Here is an 18,523-nt window from a genome sequence, read left to right as displayed (position 1 = left end):
CTAGATCTCAAACTGCGGATACGAACCAATGCAATGCACGTGTATTATTTCTTTAAACCGTTAATATCCACAATCGTAAAACAAAACTAAAAACATAAGAATAACATGAGCCATAATATACCATTGGGACGAAGGTGTTTCCCCACCCAAAGAAAACATCCAGACATGAGAAATTATGATTTATAATTGAAGTGTGTATAAATATATATAAAACTGAACTTGGACAATGTTTTGGAAATAGCAAATTCTGTCCAAGACTTCCCAAATCCCAAATTGTACCCTATTCCCTGGCTATTGGTCCTGGTCAAAAGTAGTACACTATTTAGTGAATAGGGTGCCATTTGGGACTTCACAATGAATTCAGCTTCATCAGCAGTAATAAAGACTTGAGCACACTTTGAAATCTATTCAGAATTTAACATGAAATGGGTCACATATCTTTAAAAAAAAAACAGGACCATTCTTCATAAGAAACTGAAGAGTTGATTTTGTAGCGGAATCGGCAAAGTAATTTGAGTGCAAAAGCTTGCAACACATCGTTCATTCCAACACAGGCCGCCACAGACACAATTTAGGCTATTCAATACATCTTTGCCATAGACTAAATCCTTGGACCTTTTATAGAATTATAGAATTACAGAAAACGAAACAAATGCTCAACAAATGAAGTGTATGCAATGACCAGGGTCCGTAAAAGCAACACCACGAGACAAAATGTTCCTCGTTCATAGACATTCAGTTTTCATCTGTGCAGTAGCTGAATTGTAGGAATTCTTCTCTTGGAATAACATACATGGAAGAGCAGAGCTTACAACTATAGCTTACACTAAAACTGGACAGATGATGCTAATTCTCACAAGAAAACCACTTATTTTCTCCAAAACCAAGCAAATTATATGGCCATGATAATTAATCAGTAGTCGACCACAAGGGAATTGAATATGTTTTTTCTGTGTTTCTTTGTAGCAGTACCATGACACATGGATATGGTCATGTTCAAGAGGGTATTGGAGCACAGTGGGTGTGTGCAGGCATGTTCCAAAGTTAAATAGTCCTCTCTTAGGAATCATGCATTCAACATCTCCATGAGTCCTACAGCGCGAGATTCTGGAAGAATGATTCTTCAGATATTGATTGAAAAGTTGGACAGGTAATCAACATCATTTGAAGTACAGATAAGACCCTCATACAATCACACACAACATACCAAAAGCAAAGGAATGCATCACTAGAACTTGGTCCCAAATAGAATAAGTATTAGAACGACAACTATAACAGTAAGGATTAAAATGACCAGCATCTTTCGGTTTTTCTTCTGATACTGTTCAGCCTGCAAGAAAACAGAGAAAATGTTATAATTAAGTTTGTGGGCAAGATGACATCTTACCCTTTTTCATGGACATAATCATCAATTAGGCTTCGTTTGAACCATTGTGCAACGCACATCTGAAACATCAACAATCTAACAACCTCACCTTTTGTAACTGTTTCAACCCCTCTTCTGTTTTGACACACGATTGCTCCACATTGAAGTCAATTCTGTCAAGTACTGTGCCCTGATATTGGATAAATAATGAAACAAATCAGTTGGGAAAACATACCAAGCCATATCCATGGGCCATACTGACACAGTTTGTTATTGATGTTAATCATCACAAGGTATAAACATGGCGTTTCCAATCACTGAATAGGGTTTCCCTCACAGACCTGTTCCACCACCAATCCAGCCAGGTCTCGGAAAATCTCATTCAGGTCAGAGATGGACTGGACAATCTGTCTGACCTCTCTCTCACGTTCCTCCACCATCACTGTGTTCTGCTCTACCAGGACCAGCTGGTCACCTGTAAACCCCTGGGAGAGATCAGAAATATGGGCTCACTGAATAAAACTTTGTCTTCGTCCCAAATGGCACCCTATTCCCTTCTGCAGGGAAAAATAATAGTTTTGTTACAATCTTAATGCTATGAAAATACTTCAGTCGAATAGTGCTGTTCACAGGTCATTTTCCCTGCGGTCCAGTAACCTCTTCATACACCACACAAAGAAAGTTGGAAGATTACATACACCTTAGCAAAATACATTTGAACTCAGTTTCACAATTCCTGACACTTAATCAGAGTAAAAATTCCCTGTCTTGGGTCAGTTAGGATCACCACTTTATTGTAAGAATGTGAAATGTCAGAATAATACTAGAGAGAATTATTAATTTCAGCTTTTATTTCTTTCATCACATTCCCAGTGGGTCAGACATTTACATGCACTCAATTAGTAGATGGTAGCACTGCCTTTGAATTGTTCAACTTGGGTCAAACGTTTTGGGTAGCCTTCCACAAGCTCCCCACAATAAGTTGGGTGAATTTTGGCCCATTCCTCCTGACAGAGCTGGTGTAACTGAGTCAGGTTTGTAGGCCTCCTTGCTCACACACGCTTTTTCAGTTCTGCCCACAAATTTTCTATGGGATTGAGGTCAAGGCTTTGTGATGGCCACTCCAATACCTTGACTTTGTTGTCCTTAAGCCATTTTGCCACAACTTTGGAAGTATGCTTGGGCTCATTTTCAATTTGGAAGACCCATTTGCGACCAAGTAACTGATGTTACTTCAATATATCCACATAATTTTCCCTCCACATGATGCCCTCTATTTTGTGAAGTGCACCAGTTCCTCCTGCAGCAAAGCACCCCCACAACATGATGCTGCCACCCCCGTGCTTTATGGTTGGGATGATGTTCTTCGGCTTGCAAGCCTCCCCCTTTTTCCTCCAAACATAACGATGGTCATTATGGCCAAACAGTTCTATTTTTGTTTCATCAGACCACAGGACATTTCTCAAAAAAGTACGATCTTTGTCCCCATGTGCAGTTGGAAACTGTAGTCTGGCTTTTTATGGTGGTTTTGAGCGAACTTTCAGGTTATGTAGATATAGGACTAGTTTTACTGTGGATATAGATACTTTGGTACCTGTTTCCTCCAGCATCGTCACAGGGTCCTTTGCTGTTGTTCTGGGATTGATTTGCACTTTTCGCACCAAAGTACATTCATCTCTAGGAGACAGAACGCCTCTCCTTCCTGAGCGGTATGACGGCTGCGTGGTCCCATGGTGTTTATACTTGCGTACTATTGTTTGTACAGATGAACTTGGTACCTTCAGGCTTTCGGACGAGGAGGTCTACAATTTTTTTCTGATGTCTTGGCTGATTTCTTTTGATTGTCTCATGATGTCAAGCAAAGAGGCACTGAGTTTGAAGGTAGGCCTTGAAATACATCCACAGGTACACATCCAATTGACTCAAATTATATCAATTAGCCTATCAGAAGCTTCTAAAGCCATGACATAATTTTCTGGAATTTTCCAAGCTGTTTAAAGGTACAGTCAACTTAGTCTATGTAAACTTCTGACCCACTGGAATTGTGATACAGTGAATTATAAGTGAAATAATCTGTAAACAATTGTTGGAAAAATGAATTGTGTCATGCACAAAATAGATGTCTTAACCGACTTGCCAAAACTATAGTTTGTTAACAAGAAATTTGTGGAGTGGTTGAAAAATGAGTTTTAATGACTCCAACCTAAGTGTATGTAAACTTCTGACTTCAACTGTATGTATAAGCAATAATGCTGATCAGGGAAATGTCAAAATACACTGACAGTGTCAGTTCCAAGCTCACCCTGTCATATAGTGCTATGTCTTCATCCTCCTCCATTAGAGGACCGGAGTCAAAAAAGTGCTTTGATCTCTCCTCGCGATTCTTCATGCCTGTAACAGAAAGCATCAACATTATGACAATAAAAGAGACATATGATGAGGGTGCAGGTGAAACCTAAGACCAGAGAAATGTAGAGTGTGTGTGTGTGCACAAGTTTGTGCCAGAAGAGAGAGAAGTGAGGGTTGGAAGATAGCTGAAGAGGTGTAGGAGTAAATACAGTAAGGTGAAATACCACCGTTCAGTTTGAGTGAGTGCTCGCTTACGTTTCAGGTAACTGGACTGTGTGTGTCTGAAGTTGGTGGACAGCTCCTGCAGGCTCCCTGCCAACGAGGACACCACGTTTCTCAGAAGCCTCTCTTCTTGCTCTGTGCAGTGGCCACAGTGAGACTGCAGACCTCTCACCGCACGCTGACACCGGTGGAACATCTACACACAGAGGCAAAAGAGCAAGCACTCAATATATCTTTGCTATATTATAGAAAAACATTTGACCTTTGTACAATTTAAATTCAAAATAACGAATTAATATCTACACTAGTGATGTGCAGGTTAACTCAACCCACAGTCCCGTGGTTATCTACGTAGGGCAGGCACGTTTAGATTCATAAAGAGTCGGGTTGAATAAAGAGAAAACAAATGTATTTTTTTTATCCATAAATGTATAATTATAGTGCAATTTATATCTATAGGCTACATTGAGGTTTTTCTTTCATTATTTTAAGCTGAAGGTAGGAAACAACACCACTTCACTGATCCTCAACACAGGGCCCCACAAGGGTGCCTGCTCAGCCCCCTCCTGTACTCCCTGTTCACCCACGACTGCGTGCCCACGCATGCCTCCAACTCAATCATCAAGTTTGCAGACAACACAACAGTAGTAGGCCTGATTACCAACAATGACAACACAGCCTACAGGAGGAGGTGAGGGCCCTGGGAGTGTGGTGCCAGGAAAATAACCTCTCAGTCAACAGGCGCAACAGCGCCTCTTCAACCTCACGAGGCTGAAGAAATGTGGCTTTTCACCTAAAACCCTCACTAACATTTACAGATTGAGAGCATCCTGTCGAGCTGTATCACCGCCTGGTACGGCAACTGCACCATCCGCAACCGCAGGGCTCTCCAGAGGGTGGTGCAGTCTGTACAACGCATCACCGGGGGCAAACGACCTGCCCAACGACCTGCCCTACAGTACACCTACAGCACCTGATGTTACAAGAAGGCCAAAAAGATCATCAAGGACCATAACCACCTGAGCCACTGCCTGTTCACCCCACGATCATCCAGAAGGCGAGGTCAGTACATGTGCATCAAAGCTGGGACAGAGACTGAAAAATAGCTTTTATCTCAAGGCCATCAGACGGTTAACTTGTTGCTCCTACCCTCTACTTTTTTGAACATTTTGTTAAAAATCGCGCAACATTTCAGCGCCCTGCTACTCATGCCAGGAATATAGTACGTTCATATGGTTAGAATGTGTGGATAGGAAACACTCGGACGTTTTTAAAACTGGTTAAATCACGACTGTGGCTATAACATAACGTGCGTTACATCGGAAAGCGCAGGAAAACCTGATCACAGAAAATGGAAATAAATATCCTTGCGCCACTTCCAGCAATTGTTCACAGTGAGCCGAATTAGATAAGACCGAGCATTCAACTCCCACAGCATCCCCATGTTGTCTAGAGTCTTGTGAATTGAATCATCTTTGATTCTTGGTTGAACCGAAACAGGGGAACCACTTACCTCCAGTCTCCGCCCAGATCATTTGGAAGAGCTCTCTCGTGAAATTTTTTCCAAGACGACAGCTAATGATTTTTACATCGCCTCATGATGATTTTTATCGCTTATTAACGTTTACTAATACCTAAAGTAGCATTACAAACGTATTTCGAAGTGTTTTGTGAACGTTTATCGTCTACTTTTTGAATTTTAAAAAATGACGTTACGTTGTGAAATCGCTGTTTTTTTCGTTTATCACACAGTCTACATATAACGATATCTTGGCTTCATATGGCCCGATTTAATCAAAATAAAGACCCAATAGTGTTTATGGGACATCTAGGAGTGCCAACAAAGAAGATGGTGAAAGGTAATGACTGTTTTCTATTTTATTGTGCGGTTTGTGTAACGCCGAAATGCTAATTATTTTGTTTACGTCCCCTGCTGTGCTTTTGTGTTGTAGTGTATTGGTGCATGCTATCAGATAATAGCTTCTCATGCTGTCGCCGAAAAGCATTTTAAAAATCTGACTTGTTGCCTGGATTCACAACGAGTGTAGCTTTAATTCGATACCCTGCATGTGTATTTTAATGAACTTTTGAGTTTTAACTAATACTATTAGCATTTAGCGTAGCACATTTGCATTTCCAGAGCTCTAGTTGGGACGCAAGCGTCCCGAGTAGAGGGAAGAGGTTAAATAGCCATCACTAGCACATTAGAGACTGCTGCCCTATATACAGACTTGAAATCACTGGCCACTTTAATAATGGAACACTAGTCACTAATAATGTTTACATATTTTACATTACTCATCTCATATGTATATACTGTATTCTATTCTACTATATTTATGCCACTCCGACATTGCTTGTCCATATACTTATATATTCTTTATTTTAGATTTGTGTGCATTGTTTGTTGTGAAATTGTTAGATATTACTGCACTATTGGAGCTAGAAACACAAGCATTTCACTACACCCGCAAAAACATCCGTTAAACACATGTATGTGACCAATAAAATTGGATTTGAATAATAAATATTAGTGATTTGAATAATAAATATGATATTCTCTTCAATTGGGTTTCTTGTATGGACTCCTCTGTCACTGACCAACCTGTGTGATCTCCTGGGTAGTGATCTCTATGGCATGCTCCTCTTCACTGCTGTCATCCAGGGTGGGACGGTTCATGTGCTTGTCATGGAGGGCGGCCAGCTCCTTCATTTTCTGCTGGACCCGTGTGATGTCATACTGAATCTGAAAGCCCACGCAACCACAAGATTAACACAGATGCTTGGGAGAACAGGACATGCACTGAAAGCTCCAATAAAAATGACATTTTAAAGAAGACTGACACGGAACCTTGGAATTTGGTATAGGCTAATGCTAATAAGCTGACATTTTCTGAAGTATCTACAGCTCAACAGTTTCATTATGGTGGTGAAACTAGGCATATGTAATAGCCTAAACGTAAAGGATTAGCTCACTATTTTACAACTTGATGTTAGATTGTTCCTCACCCTGAAACTCCATATTTGGTTAGATTGTTACTTAAAAAGGTGATTTGGCCATGAATATTATATTAATTTTTTTAACATGCTCACATGTCCCCATCACTACCACTGATTGTGGTGGCTAAAGTAAGGTGCAGTTTGTTGTGGCTGTTTAAAGAAAACTAATCCATGGTTCAGTTTCTCCTGACCCATAAACTACTTTCAGGATGAGGGACTATCTAACATCAAGTAGTAAAATTGTAAACTACACGTTTAAAAAGATAGTCCTCAAAAGGAAAAGAAACTTGGTGGAGAGATCTCTGATGAAGTCTGAAATAGTGGCTTACTTAATAAAGTAAATGGAAGCTCCTCTTGTACCCGGCTCAGCCTTAGACAGTTTAAGGTACTTCACCGTATCCATTTCAGTAAGGTCATATTCTTAAAATTCTGCCCAAATTGATGGTACATGTGACAGGTGTAAAAGCTCCTTGGCAAACTTGACTCACATGTTCTGGTCCTGTCCACATCGGGTAGATTGTTCCACTATATGGAAGACCCTTTCTGAAGCATTGGATATAGAGTTGCAGCCTAGTGCAGAAAAGGCTATTTTTGGAGTACCAAACAACAATCCTTCCCTGACCAATAGACAGCTAGATGACACTGCCTTTGTCTCCCTGTTGGCCCACAGACAGATTTTATTGGATTGGAAATACATCAATCCTCCCTTAGCCTCAAAGATTGTACATTTTTCCTCTACCAATGTCTTTACATCGTTATCCTTCATTCACTGTGAATAAAAATATTATATACAGTACCAGTCAATATTTGACACACAGACTCATTCCAGGGTTTTTCTTTATCTTCACTATTTTGTCCATTGTAGAATAATAACGAAGACATCAAAACTATGAAACACATATGGAATCATGTACTAACCCAAAAAAGTTTTCAACTAATCAAAATATATTTTATATTCTTCAAAGTAGCCACCCTTTGCCTTGATGACAGCTTTGCACACTCCTGGCATTCTCTCAACCAGCTTCATGAGGTAGTCAGCTGGAATGCATTTCAATTAACAGATTTTTATCCTTCTTAATGCATTTGAGCCAGTTGTGTTGTGACAAGGTAGGGGGGTATACAGAGGATAACCCCATTTGGTAAAATACCAAGTTCATATTATGGCAAGAACAGTTCAAATAAGCAAAGAGAAATGACAGTCCATCCATCATTACTTTAAGACATAAAGGTCAGTCAATGAGGAAAAGTTTCTTCAAGTGCAGTTGAAAAAAACCAAGCGCTACGTTGAAACTGGTACTCATGAGGACCGCCACGGGAAAGGAAGACCCAGAGTTACCTCTGCTGCAGAGGAATAAGTTCATGAGTTACCAGCCTCAGAAACTGCATCCCAAATAAATGCTTGTGAGTTCAAGTAAGACACATCTCAACATCAACTGTTCAGAGGAGACTGCGTGAATCAGGACTTCATTGTTAATTGCTGCAAAAAAACACTACTACAGGACACCAATAAGAAGTCAGTTGCTTGGGCCAAGAAACACAAGCAATGGACATTAGACTGGTGGAACTCTACACTTTGGTCTGATGAATCCAAATTTTTGGTTCAAACCGCCGTGTCTTCGTGAGACGCAGCGTAGGTGAACGGATGATCTCCGCATGTGTGGTTACCACTGTGAAGCATGGAGGAGGTGTAATGGTGCTTTGCTCGTGACACCGTCAGTAATTTATTTAGAATTCAAGGCACACTTAACCAGCATGGCTATCACAGCATTCTGCAGCTATAAGCCATCCCATCTGGTTTGCGCTTAGTGAGACTATCATTTGTTTTTCAACAGGACAATGACCCAACACATCTCTAGGCTGTGTAAGGAGAGTGACGGAGTGCTCCATCAGAGGACCTGGCCTCCACAATCACCCGAACTCAACCCAATTGAGGTGGTTTGGGAGGAGTTGGACCGCAGAGTGAAGGAAAAGCAGCCAACAAGTGCTCAGCATATGTGGGAACTCCTTCAAGACTGTTGGAAAACTATTCCTCATGAAGCTGGTTGACAGAATGCCAAGAGCGTGCAAAGCTGTCATCAGGGCAAAGAGCGGCAACTTTGAAGAATCTCAAAAATATTTAGATTTGTTTAACAATTTTTTGTTAAACTACATGATTCCATATGTTATGTCATAGTTTTGATGTCTACACTATTATTCTATCATGTAGAAAATAGTAAAAATAAAGAAAAACACTTGAATGAGTAGATGTGTCCAAACTGTTGACTGGTACTGTATCCAGTGCATTTGTTTAAGTATTCTGACCCCTTGACTTTTTCCACATTTTGTTACATTACAGCCTTATTCTAAAATGGATTAAAAATTTCCCCCAATCTACACATAATACCCCATAACAGACGAAAGCAATTTTTTGCAAATGTATTAAAAAATAAAAAACTGAAATATTACATTCACATCAGTATTCAGACCTTTTACTCAGCACTTTGTTGAAGCCCCTTTGGCAGCAATTACAGCATCGAGTCTTCTTGGGTATGATACTACAAGCTTGGCACACCTGTATTTGGGAGTTTCTCCCATTCTTCTCTGCAGATCCTCTCAAGCTTTGTCAGGTTGGATGGGGATTGTCACTGTACAGCTATTCCTCTCCAGAGATGTTTGATCGGGATCAAGTATGGGCTCTGGCTGGACCACTCAAGGACATTCAGAGACTTGTGCCGAAGCCACTCCAGCGTTGTCTTGGCTGTGTGCTTAAGTTCGTTGTCCTGTTGGAAGGTGAACCATCGCCTCAGTCTGGGTTCCTGAGCTCTCTAAAGCAGGTTTTCATCAAGGACCTCTCTGTACTTTGTTTCGTTCATCTTTGCCTCATTCCTGACTAGTCTCCCAGTCCCTGCCACTAAAAAACATCCCCAGAGTATGATGTTGCCACCACCATGCTTCACCGTAGGGATAATGCCAGGTTTCTTCCAGACGTGACGCTTGGCATTCAGGCCAAAGAGTTTAATCTTGGTTTCATAAGATCAGAGAATCTTGTTTCTCATGGTCTGACTCCTTTAGGTGCCTTTTTGCAAACTTCAAGTGGGCTGTCACGTGCCTTTTACTGAAGAGTGGCTTATTATTCGACCATGCTGGTCATTTATGAACATTTGAACATCTTGGCCATGTCCTGTTATAATCTCCACCCGGCACAGCCAGAAGAGGACTGGCCACCCCACATATGCTCTCTCTAATTCTCTCTTTCTTTCTCTCTCTCGGAGGACCTGAGCCCTAGGACCATGCCCCAGGACTACCTGACATGATGACTCCTTGCTGTCCCCAGTCCACCTGACCGTGCTGCTGCTCCAGTTTCAACTGTTCTGCCTTATTATTATACGACCATGCTGGTCATTTATGAACATTTGAACATCTTGGCCATGTTCTGTTATAATCTCCACCCGGCACAGCCAGAAGAGGACTGGCCACCCCACATAGCCTGGTTCCTCTCTAGGTTTCTTCCTAGGTTTTGGCCTTTCTAGGGAGTTATTCCTTGCCACCGTGCTTCTACACCTGCATTGCTTGCTGTTTGGGGTTTTAGGCTGGGTTTCTGTATAGCACTTTGAGATATCAGCTGATGTACGAAGGGCTATATAAATAAATTTGATTTGGCTTCCGTCTGTCCCTCTACCATTAAGGCCTGATTGGTGGAGTGCTGCAGAGATGGTTGTCCTTCTGGAAGGTTTTCCCATCTCCAGAAAGGAACTCCAGAGCTCTGTCAGAGGGACCATCGGGTTCTGGGTCACCTCCCTGACCAAGGCCCTTCTCCCCCGATTGCTCTAGGAAGAGTGTTGGTGGTTCCAAACTTCTTCCATTTAAAAAAAATGATGGAGGCCACTGTGTTCTTGGGGACCTTCAATGCTGCAGAAATGTTTTGGTACCCTTCCCCAGATCTGTGCCTCGACACCATTCTGTCTCGGAGCTCTACGGATAATTCCTTCTACCTCATGGCTTGGTTTTTGCTCTGACATACACTGTCAGCTGTGGGACCTTATATACAGGTGTGTGCCTTTCTAAATCATGTACAATCAATTGAATTGACCAATTAAGTTGTAGAAACATCTCAAGGATGATCAATTAAAACAAGATGCACCTGAACTCAATTTCGAGTCTCATAGCAAAGGCTCTGAATACTTACGTAAATAAAGTATGTTTTTTTTCTTTTTAATACATTTGCTAACATTTCTAAAAAACATTCTCGCTTCGTCATTATGGGGTATTTTATTTACAATAAGGCTGTAATGCAACAAAATGTGTAAAAAGTGAAAGGTTCTGAATATTTTCCGAATGCACTGTAAAGACAAAATAAAAACTTATCATACTGAAGTACTGTAGAAAGCATGTGATTGGTTCTTACCTCATCGACCCCATCTACCCACTTGGGCGGCAGTCTCTTGGTGACTCCGATGGCAGCTTCTGGGTCCAAACGTATCCCAGAGACCAGGGCCATGCGGTCATCAGCCAACTGATAGGAACATCACAGATAATACACAGCATATAATTTCCCATTTCAAGCAGACTTTCTATACAAAGCATGGTTTATGTTTCCCCCAGAAAAATAGGTCCTTGTGACTCTGATAGTATAGTTTGGATACAAGGAGATTGGACAGTACCTCATCAAGCTCCTAATGTGATTGGCAGACCCCAGCGAAGTCCAATGAGGAGAGAGGGAGAGGTGAGATGAAGTGAGAGAAGTAACAGTAAGTGAGCCCCAGACAAAAAGCAGTGATCAGCTTCATACAGACATTTTTCATGCAATGTCACAGATACCGTTTAAAGAGGGATCATACTAAATGTTCCAAAATGTTATGTTCCAATTTTATATCAATCGAGGTTCTTCATACATGTAAAATCATCCTGTAAAAAGGTAGGCCTGTCTTTGATAAATCTATGCTAGGCCTAAATACATTGGGTCAGTGAAGTGTGACATGAGTGTGTGAAGGCAAAGAAATAGGGCTAGCCTATGTCCCTGATCTCCAAATGATTAGCCTAAGCACAGAAGCATTTCATATAGGCCTAGAGAAAGGAAAGATGCAGGACAAAGATTCACATAAGAGGATTTTGATATGCATGCAGATCACTCAGCATGAGCACCCAGAACACCATGCAAGAGAAATAATGCCATAAAAACAAGGAGGAGCACCTAAGCTACTTCAGAAACTCAAAGCCTAGTAAACACTGGATTTGCTCTTTGATTCAAACAAACATTACTATGCCCCAATACGCCAGACGACTGATTTGTCATGTAATGAATTGGGCCTAACGCTTCCTCGACTATCCACAATCAGGTGGATGAAAAGAATGCATTTCAAAGTCTGGATTTGAGTTCTACTATGAAGCTGCTGAACACAATAACGGTCCCATAGTCAAAACACCTTAGTGCCCAGAAGTAGGAGGGTGAATGAAAGAAGGACTGAAAGGGAAAACTATGAACTCTTTAGAGTTTTGAAACTAAGCAAAATAAATAGGCTAAGATATTATGGACTTACATAGACAGCATTTGTAAAAGGCCCTGCATCCTGGTCAATAATGAAGAATAGAAAATATATATCAGTGACCAACAGTACAAACTAGGTATTCGAAATTAGCATATACAAATATCTTAACAAGTAGGCCTAGGCTATATCAATGTAAAGTGTGTGTAAAATACCTTAAACAGTTTAACAACCCAACACCAAGCACAGGATCAATTAAATCTAAAACAGAGCAAAGCACCATCTAAAAAGGGTAGGTTTGAGAAAGCAAATCACTAAAAAGCAAAAGGGTACACACACTACAAACAAACACCTCATAAAATGCAACACCTCAATTGTTACATTTGACCATCCAACTCATTCCAGCATACACTTATGACTTCTTTATCAAGTACTGAACATTGCCCCTAAAATTGACTTAATGTTCTACCTTAAGCCAAACTTTTAATTAGTTTCTTACTTTGACAAATGCATTGCTTCAATTGACTTTATCATGCCAAAGGAGAACGCACGCTCTAAGATGATTGGTAATGCAAGTTGAGGCTATCAGTACTCTAAATGCATGCCTCTGTGACATGACTCAGGCCAAGGCAAATGTGCGCATCTAACTTGACAGCTAACTGTACCTAGTTGTTGCGTTCTAGCTTGACAGCTAACTGTACCTAGTTGTTGCGTTCTAGCTAACGAGGAGACGTAATCAAGCTACGGCTAGTTTAGTAAATGTTGTTAGCCATACACACACACACACACACACACACACGTCAAATCCTGACGATTAACGTTAGACTCACCGCAGCATTGCTACGTGTACTCAGAGTACAACGGGTGCCGTATGTACTCACTTGCTCAGCCAATATATGACGATTTTGGATTGCATTGTTCCGCATTAATAAGAAGGCATCGGTCAAGCGCCTAGTTGCCATGATTAATTTACACTTAGGATGTGTAGCTATCAAATAACAACCCGCTGCGCACAGTGACTACAACGACTAGCTAGCTAACTATACAATGCAAGGAAAGTTAGCGAGCTAGCCTGTACCGGCTAATCGAAGGGTTATTCCCCTTTCTGTCCTCACAATAACATATTGTTTGTTTTCTATCTTTCGCTTTTATGAAGTACATAAATAAAATATTAAGTTTGACTTCAATGAAACATGTACTGAAGAGAAGGTCAGTGTTCTGTCCTCATCTACGTGGAAAACGTAAATACACAATAAGAGCTTCGTGACCAAATACTTCCCGGTTAACACTTTTAATTTGAATTGGAGACCTCAAAGAGAATATATTTTTTAAACTAAATCTAATCATCATTGAACATATTTTATGTATATTCATATTATGTACTTTTATATTAATAAAATAAATACATAAAAACGAGAAACATTTTATTTTCCAGGTCAATCCCACAAGGTTTCAGTCCACCGATATTTTTGAAGAACAGTTTAAATAATGAAGGTAATCAAGGATGCATGATATATAGTTCTGCATTGCATAGTATTATATTGCAATAAAAGCATTGGCATCTATACAATTGAGGAATATATTCGGTTTTTAGCGCTACCCCCAACTGTAACTGTCAGCGAACAGGAACGTACCCATTGGAATCTCTATTGCGCATGCTTCCTTGAATGTGTAAAGCTAATGGCTAAGGATAAACTACATTAACAGTCTAACCATTTGTATTTACAATGGCAGAATATGGAGAGGAAGAGGGATTCATGTTGCCTGTAGACGACGGTTTATTTGCTGATACATTTTCTGATGATAGCGTGTACAAATTCATCGGTCAAGAGTTAAAGATCAGCCAGGTGTTCAGCGCCAACCTCGGCGTGGCAGCGCCAGTGTGGGACGCCGTAAGTTCACTACTAACTCCATTAGTACACACTGGCTACATTTATTCTGCACATGATGAATACAGCTTTATTGGTTATGTAGTAGTGCATTTAATACAGTAGTGTTATGCAAGGAATTTAATGAGCTGCCTGTTGTAATTACTGTTTGTTACTGTTGGTTAAATAGGCGCTTCATCTATGCCGCTATTTCGAGGAAAACTCGCTCAACCTGAAAGGAAAGCGCATCATTGAGTTGGGCGCAGGAACTGGCATTGTTGGCATTTTGGCAGCACGTTTGGGTATGTTGGTTCATTCTTTGTCCGTCCAGTAGAGGTCGGCAATGTCGAGTTTCAGTAGCAGCCACTGTTATTTCAATAGCCTAGTTATTATTATTTACTTTAATAGCGTTTATAGAATTTGAATTGCCTTTCCATCACACTGTGTTCTACCCTGTCACACGCACAATAGCCTGCAAATGCACTTTTCAAAGACTTTGAAACACTACAATAAAAATGTAAAACATCACAAAGATAATCATTTATAAAGGTGTATTTACCTAATTTCCCACTGTTACAGGAGCGGATGTGACCTTGACAGACCTCCCCCTTGCTGTCCCTCAACTGCAAAGCAACGTCTCGGCCAACATGCCGTCCTCTGGCTGGCCTTCTGTTGCCCCCTCCGTCCTCCCCCTCTCCTGGGGCCAAGACCAGCACATCTTCCCCATGGACTGGGACCTGGTACTGGGTGCAGACATTGTGTACCTGTCTGAGACTTACCCCCTCCTGCTGGACACACTGGTTCACCTGTGCAAGGACAGGGCAGTGGTGTACCTCTCATCCAAGATGCGAGAAGAGCACGGAACGCCTGGCTTCTATGGAGACACTCTGCCACAGAGGTTCCATGTAAAGCTGGAGCACCGCGACCCCACACAGAACATCAACATCTACAGCGCTACTCTGAGAGGGAAGCAGTGACAGAAAGGAGACTGGATAGGACTGGGAGACTGATGAACCGGTAAATAGGTTGAGACTTGGAAGAGAACCACACAACAGTGCCTAACTCTCTGAACCCTCTGGTGTTCATTCCTCTCCGAAAAAAATCTGTGCAGGAGCTGGATAAGAAAGAATAGGCACCTGACACAAAAGAGCAAAGGCTCCTCACTCTGATTTTAGTGCTCCCAAAAGTGTTATTTTAAACAAAATATAGACCAATAGGTCATCATGTTGAATGAAAAGGTCTGTATTAGAGGTCGACCGATTAATCAGAATGGCCGATTAATTAGGGCCGATTTCAAGTTTTCATAACAATCGGAAATCTGTATTTTTGGGCCGAATTGTTTTTATTTGTATTTTTATACCTTTTATTTAACTAGGCAAGTCAGTTAAGAACACATTCTTATTTTCAATGACTGCCTAGGAACTGTGGGTTAACTGCCTTGTTCAGGGGCAGAACGACAGATTTTCACCTTGTCAGCTCAGGGGTTCCAATCTTGCAACCGCACAGTTAACTAGTCCAATGCTCTAACCATTGCACTCCACGAGTAATCTGCCTGTTACGCGAATGCAGTAGAAGCCAAGGTAAATTGCTAGCTAGGATTAAACTTATTTTATAAAAAACAATCAATCATAATCACTAGTTATAACTACTAATCCAGTTTAGCAGGCAATATTAACCAGGTGAAATTGTGTCATTTCTCTTGCGTTCATTGCACGCAGAGTCAGGGTATATGCAAGTTTGGGCTGCCTGGCTCATTGCAAACTAATTAGCCAGAATTGTACGTAATTATGACACACATTGAAGGTTGTGCAATGTAACAAGAATATTTAGATTTAGGGATGCCACCCGTTAGATAAAATACCGAACGGTTCTGTATTTCACTGAAATAATAAACGTTTTGTTTTCGAAATGATAGTTTCCAGATTCGATCATATTAATGACCAAAGGCTCGTATTTCTGTGTGTTATGTTATAATTAAATCTGAGTTGATAGAGCAGTCTGACTGAGCAGCAGCAGGCCCGTAATCATTCATTCAAACAGCACTTTCGTGCGTTTTGCCAGCTGCTTTTCGCAAGCACAGCGCTGTTTATGATTTCAAGCCTATCAGCCTAATGGCTGGTGTAACCAATGTGAAATGGCTAGTTAGTTAGCTGGGTATGCGCTAATATTGGTTCAAACATCACTCGCTTTTAGATTTGGAGTAGTTATTCCCCTTGCGCTGCAAGGGCCGCGGCTTTTGTGGAGCGATGGGTAACGATGCTTCGAGTGTGGCTGTTGTCGATGTGTTCCTGGTTCGATCTCAGGTAGGGGCGAGGAGGGGGACGGAAGCTATACTGTTACACTGGCAATACTATAGTGCCTGTAAGAACATCCAATAGTCAAAGGTATATGAAATACAAATGGTTTAGAGAGAAATAGTCCTATAAATACTATATTAACTACAACCTAAAACCTCTTACCCTGGAATATTGAAGTCTCATGTTAAAAGGAACCACCAACTTTCATATGTCTCATGTTCTGAGCAAGGAACTTACACGTTAGCTTTTTTACATGGCACATATTTTACATGGCACACATTTTTACATGGCACATATTACTATCTTCTCCAACACTTTGTTTTTGCATTATTTAAACCAAATTGAACATGTTTCATTATTTATTTGAGGCTAAATTTATTTGATTGATGTTTTACATTAAGTTAAAATAAGTGTTAATTCAGTATTGTTGTAATTGTCATTATTACAAATTGAAAAATCGGCTGATTAATCGGTATCTGCTTTTTTGGTCCTCCAATAATCGGTATCGGCGTTGAAAAATCATAATCGGTCGACCTCTAGTCTGTATAGTCTTGTAAGAAACAGAATAATAGTTTTGTGGGCAGGAAAAGCATAGCAAATATAATTTTCCTGTCTTTGGCAGGTTACTACAGTCAAATCAAGTTGTGTTTGATCTGGTTTGAGGAAGTGTTATATTGTTTAGGTTGACAGGGTTGATTACTGGGAAAATGTTGTTGATACCATCCACTTGCAGAACTTTTTTGGCAAAATTGACCGTTTCTGCCCCCACTCCCTCCGCCTGGGCATACTTCATCCCCTCACTCTCCTGCTCTCTGCTGATGTGCAGAGTTTCTGTTTAGAAAAGAAAAGCCTGTTTGTTCCACTGGATAGTTTCAAAGAGAGGCCGGCCGTCCTACCCCCCCCCCCCCACCACCTCTCTCTGTGCTATAGCTCACCCGACAAAACAACAGATCCCTATCTATATCCACTAGTGGTCCACAAGGTCCCCAAATGAGAAACTGTCATTCATTGTGCGTGTAATAATCCTTTGATCAATATTGTAATGATAATGCCCAAGCAAGTTGGACAAAAAGTAACCTGTGGTACAACATAAAATACAGTGTTATGCATTATTTTCCTATGCCTATAGTGCCTGCAAGAAATTATTAATTGTTCAATTATCAAATGATTGAGAACCAAAACTTCTGAGAAATAAAGTTAATAAAATGTATACAACTTTCAGCAACAATCTCCTTGTCTGCATTGTCATTGATATAATAGATGACATGTTGTAATGCTTTTTTCCCCTTAGGTTTGCAATGTCATTCACTTTTAAGCAAATCAACCATGTACACACAATGTGAAGTGTGCCAACCCTCAGTGTCATTTCAGCATTGTACAAGCAAACATGAAAATCAAGGATGACATCTTTGGAAAGATATATTGCATAGTGTCATCCTTAAATCATCCACCACTGCTGTCCCTAATCCTCAATCTGACCCCAAAACTATCAGGTTTTAAATCCTCCACCACTGCTGTCCCTAATCCTCAATCTGACCCCAAAACGATCAGGTTTTAAATCCTCCACCACTGCTGTCCCTAATCCTCAATCTGACCCCAAAACGATCAGGTTTTAAATCCTCCACCACTGCTGTCCCTAATCCTCAATCTGTTCCCAAAACTATCAGGTTTTAAATCCTCCACCACTGCTGTCCCTAATCCTCAATCTGACCCCAAAACTATCAGATTTTAAATCGCAATAAATTCAGGTTATTGCTATTGTGATCCTTAGGACGTCTCTACTCTAAACCCTACCCTTATCCTGACCCCAACACTTACCTAACCTTAACCATTTTTTATTTGAACTTCAAATCGGGTAGCGACGTCCCGAGGATACCGGATAGCAAGGACCGTAAATTCATGACAGAAAGAAAGCCTTTGATGCCCCAAACAATGAACTTCAGCCAAAAAACGCTGAAG

General features: G+C 40.8%; 2 protein-coding genes across 5 annotated transcripts; one reads left to right on the top strand and one right to left on the bottom strand.

Moving 5' to 3' along the window:
- Positions 1–166: 166 nt before the first annotated feature.
- LOC115141203 (syntaxin-16-like) lies at positions 167–13,661 on the bottom strand. 4 transcript variants are annotated; one of them, XM_029679942.2, is made up of 9 exons: positions 13,230–13,661; positions 12,454–12,483; positions 11,322–11,429; positions 6,543–6,683; positions 3,971–4,133; positions 3,669–3,757; positions 1,708–1,851; positions 1,476–1,556; positions 167–1,330 (listed from the first exon to the last, which is right to left on the bottom strand). In XM_029679942.2, the coding sequence occupies exons 1-9, from the start codon at positions 13,359–13,361 to the stop codon at positions 1,229–1,231; spliced, it is 990 nt and encodes a 329-aa protein (XP_029535802.1). In that variant the 5' UTR covers positions 13,362–13,661; the 3' UTR covers positions 167–1,228. The 4 variants fall into 4 exon arrangements, with proteins under 4 accessions (XP_029535802.1, XP_029535837.1, XP_029535821.1 ...); XM_029679977.2 differs by having other exon boundaries at positions 13,281–13,660; XM_029679961.2 differs by lacking the exon at positions 12,454–12,483 and having other exon boundaries at positions 13,230–13,660.
- A 366-nt stretch (positions 13,662–14,027) lies between these two features.
- On the top strand, positions 14,028–17,792 carry LOC115141238 (EEF1A lysine methyltransferase 3-like). The gene is made up of 3 exons (XM_029679998.2): positions 14,028–14,291; positions 14,458–14,569; positions 14,847–17,792. Exons 1-3 carry the CDS (start codon positions 14,127–14,129, stop codon positions 15,242–15,244), a joined length of 675 nt encoding a protein of 224 aa, XP_029535858.1. The 5' UTR covers positions 14,028–14,126; the 3' UTR covers positions 15,245–17,792.
- Positions 17,793–18,523: the final 731 nt, after the last annotated feature.

Source organism: Oncorhynchus nerka, linkage group LG2 (genome assembly GCF_034236695.1).
Source record: "Oncorhynchus nerka isolate Pitt River linkage group LG2, Oner_Uvic_2.0, whole genome shotgun sequence".
In the NCBI taxonomy this organism is placed as follows: domain Eukaryota; kingdom Metazoa; phylum Chordata; class Actinopteri; order Salmoniformes; family Salmonidae; genus Oncorhynchus; species Oncorhynchus nerka.
This window is presented reverse-complemented; position numbering and strand designations above follow the sequence as displayed.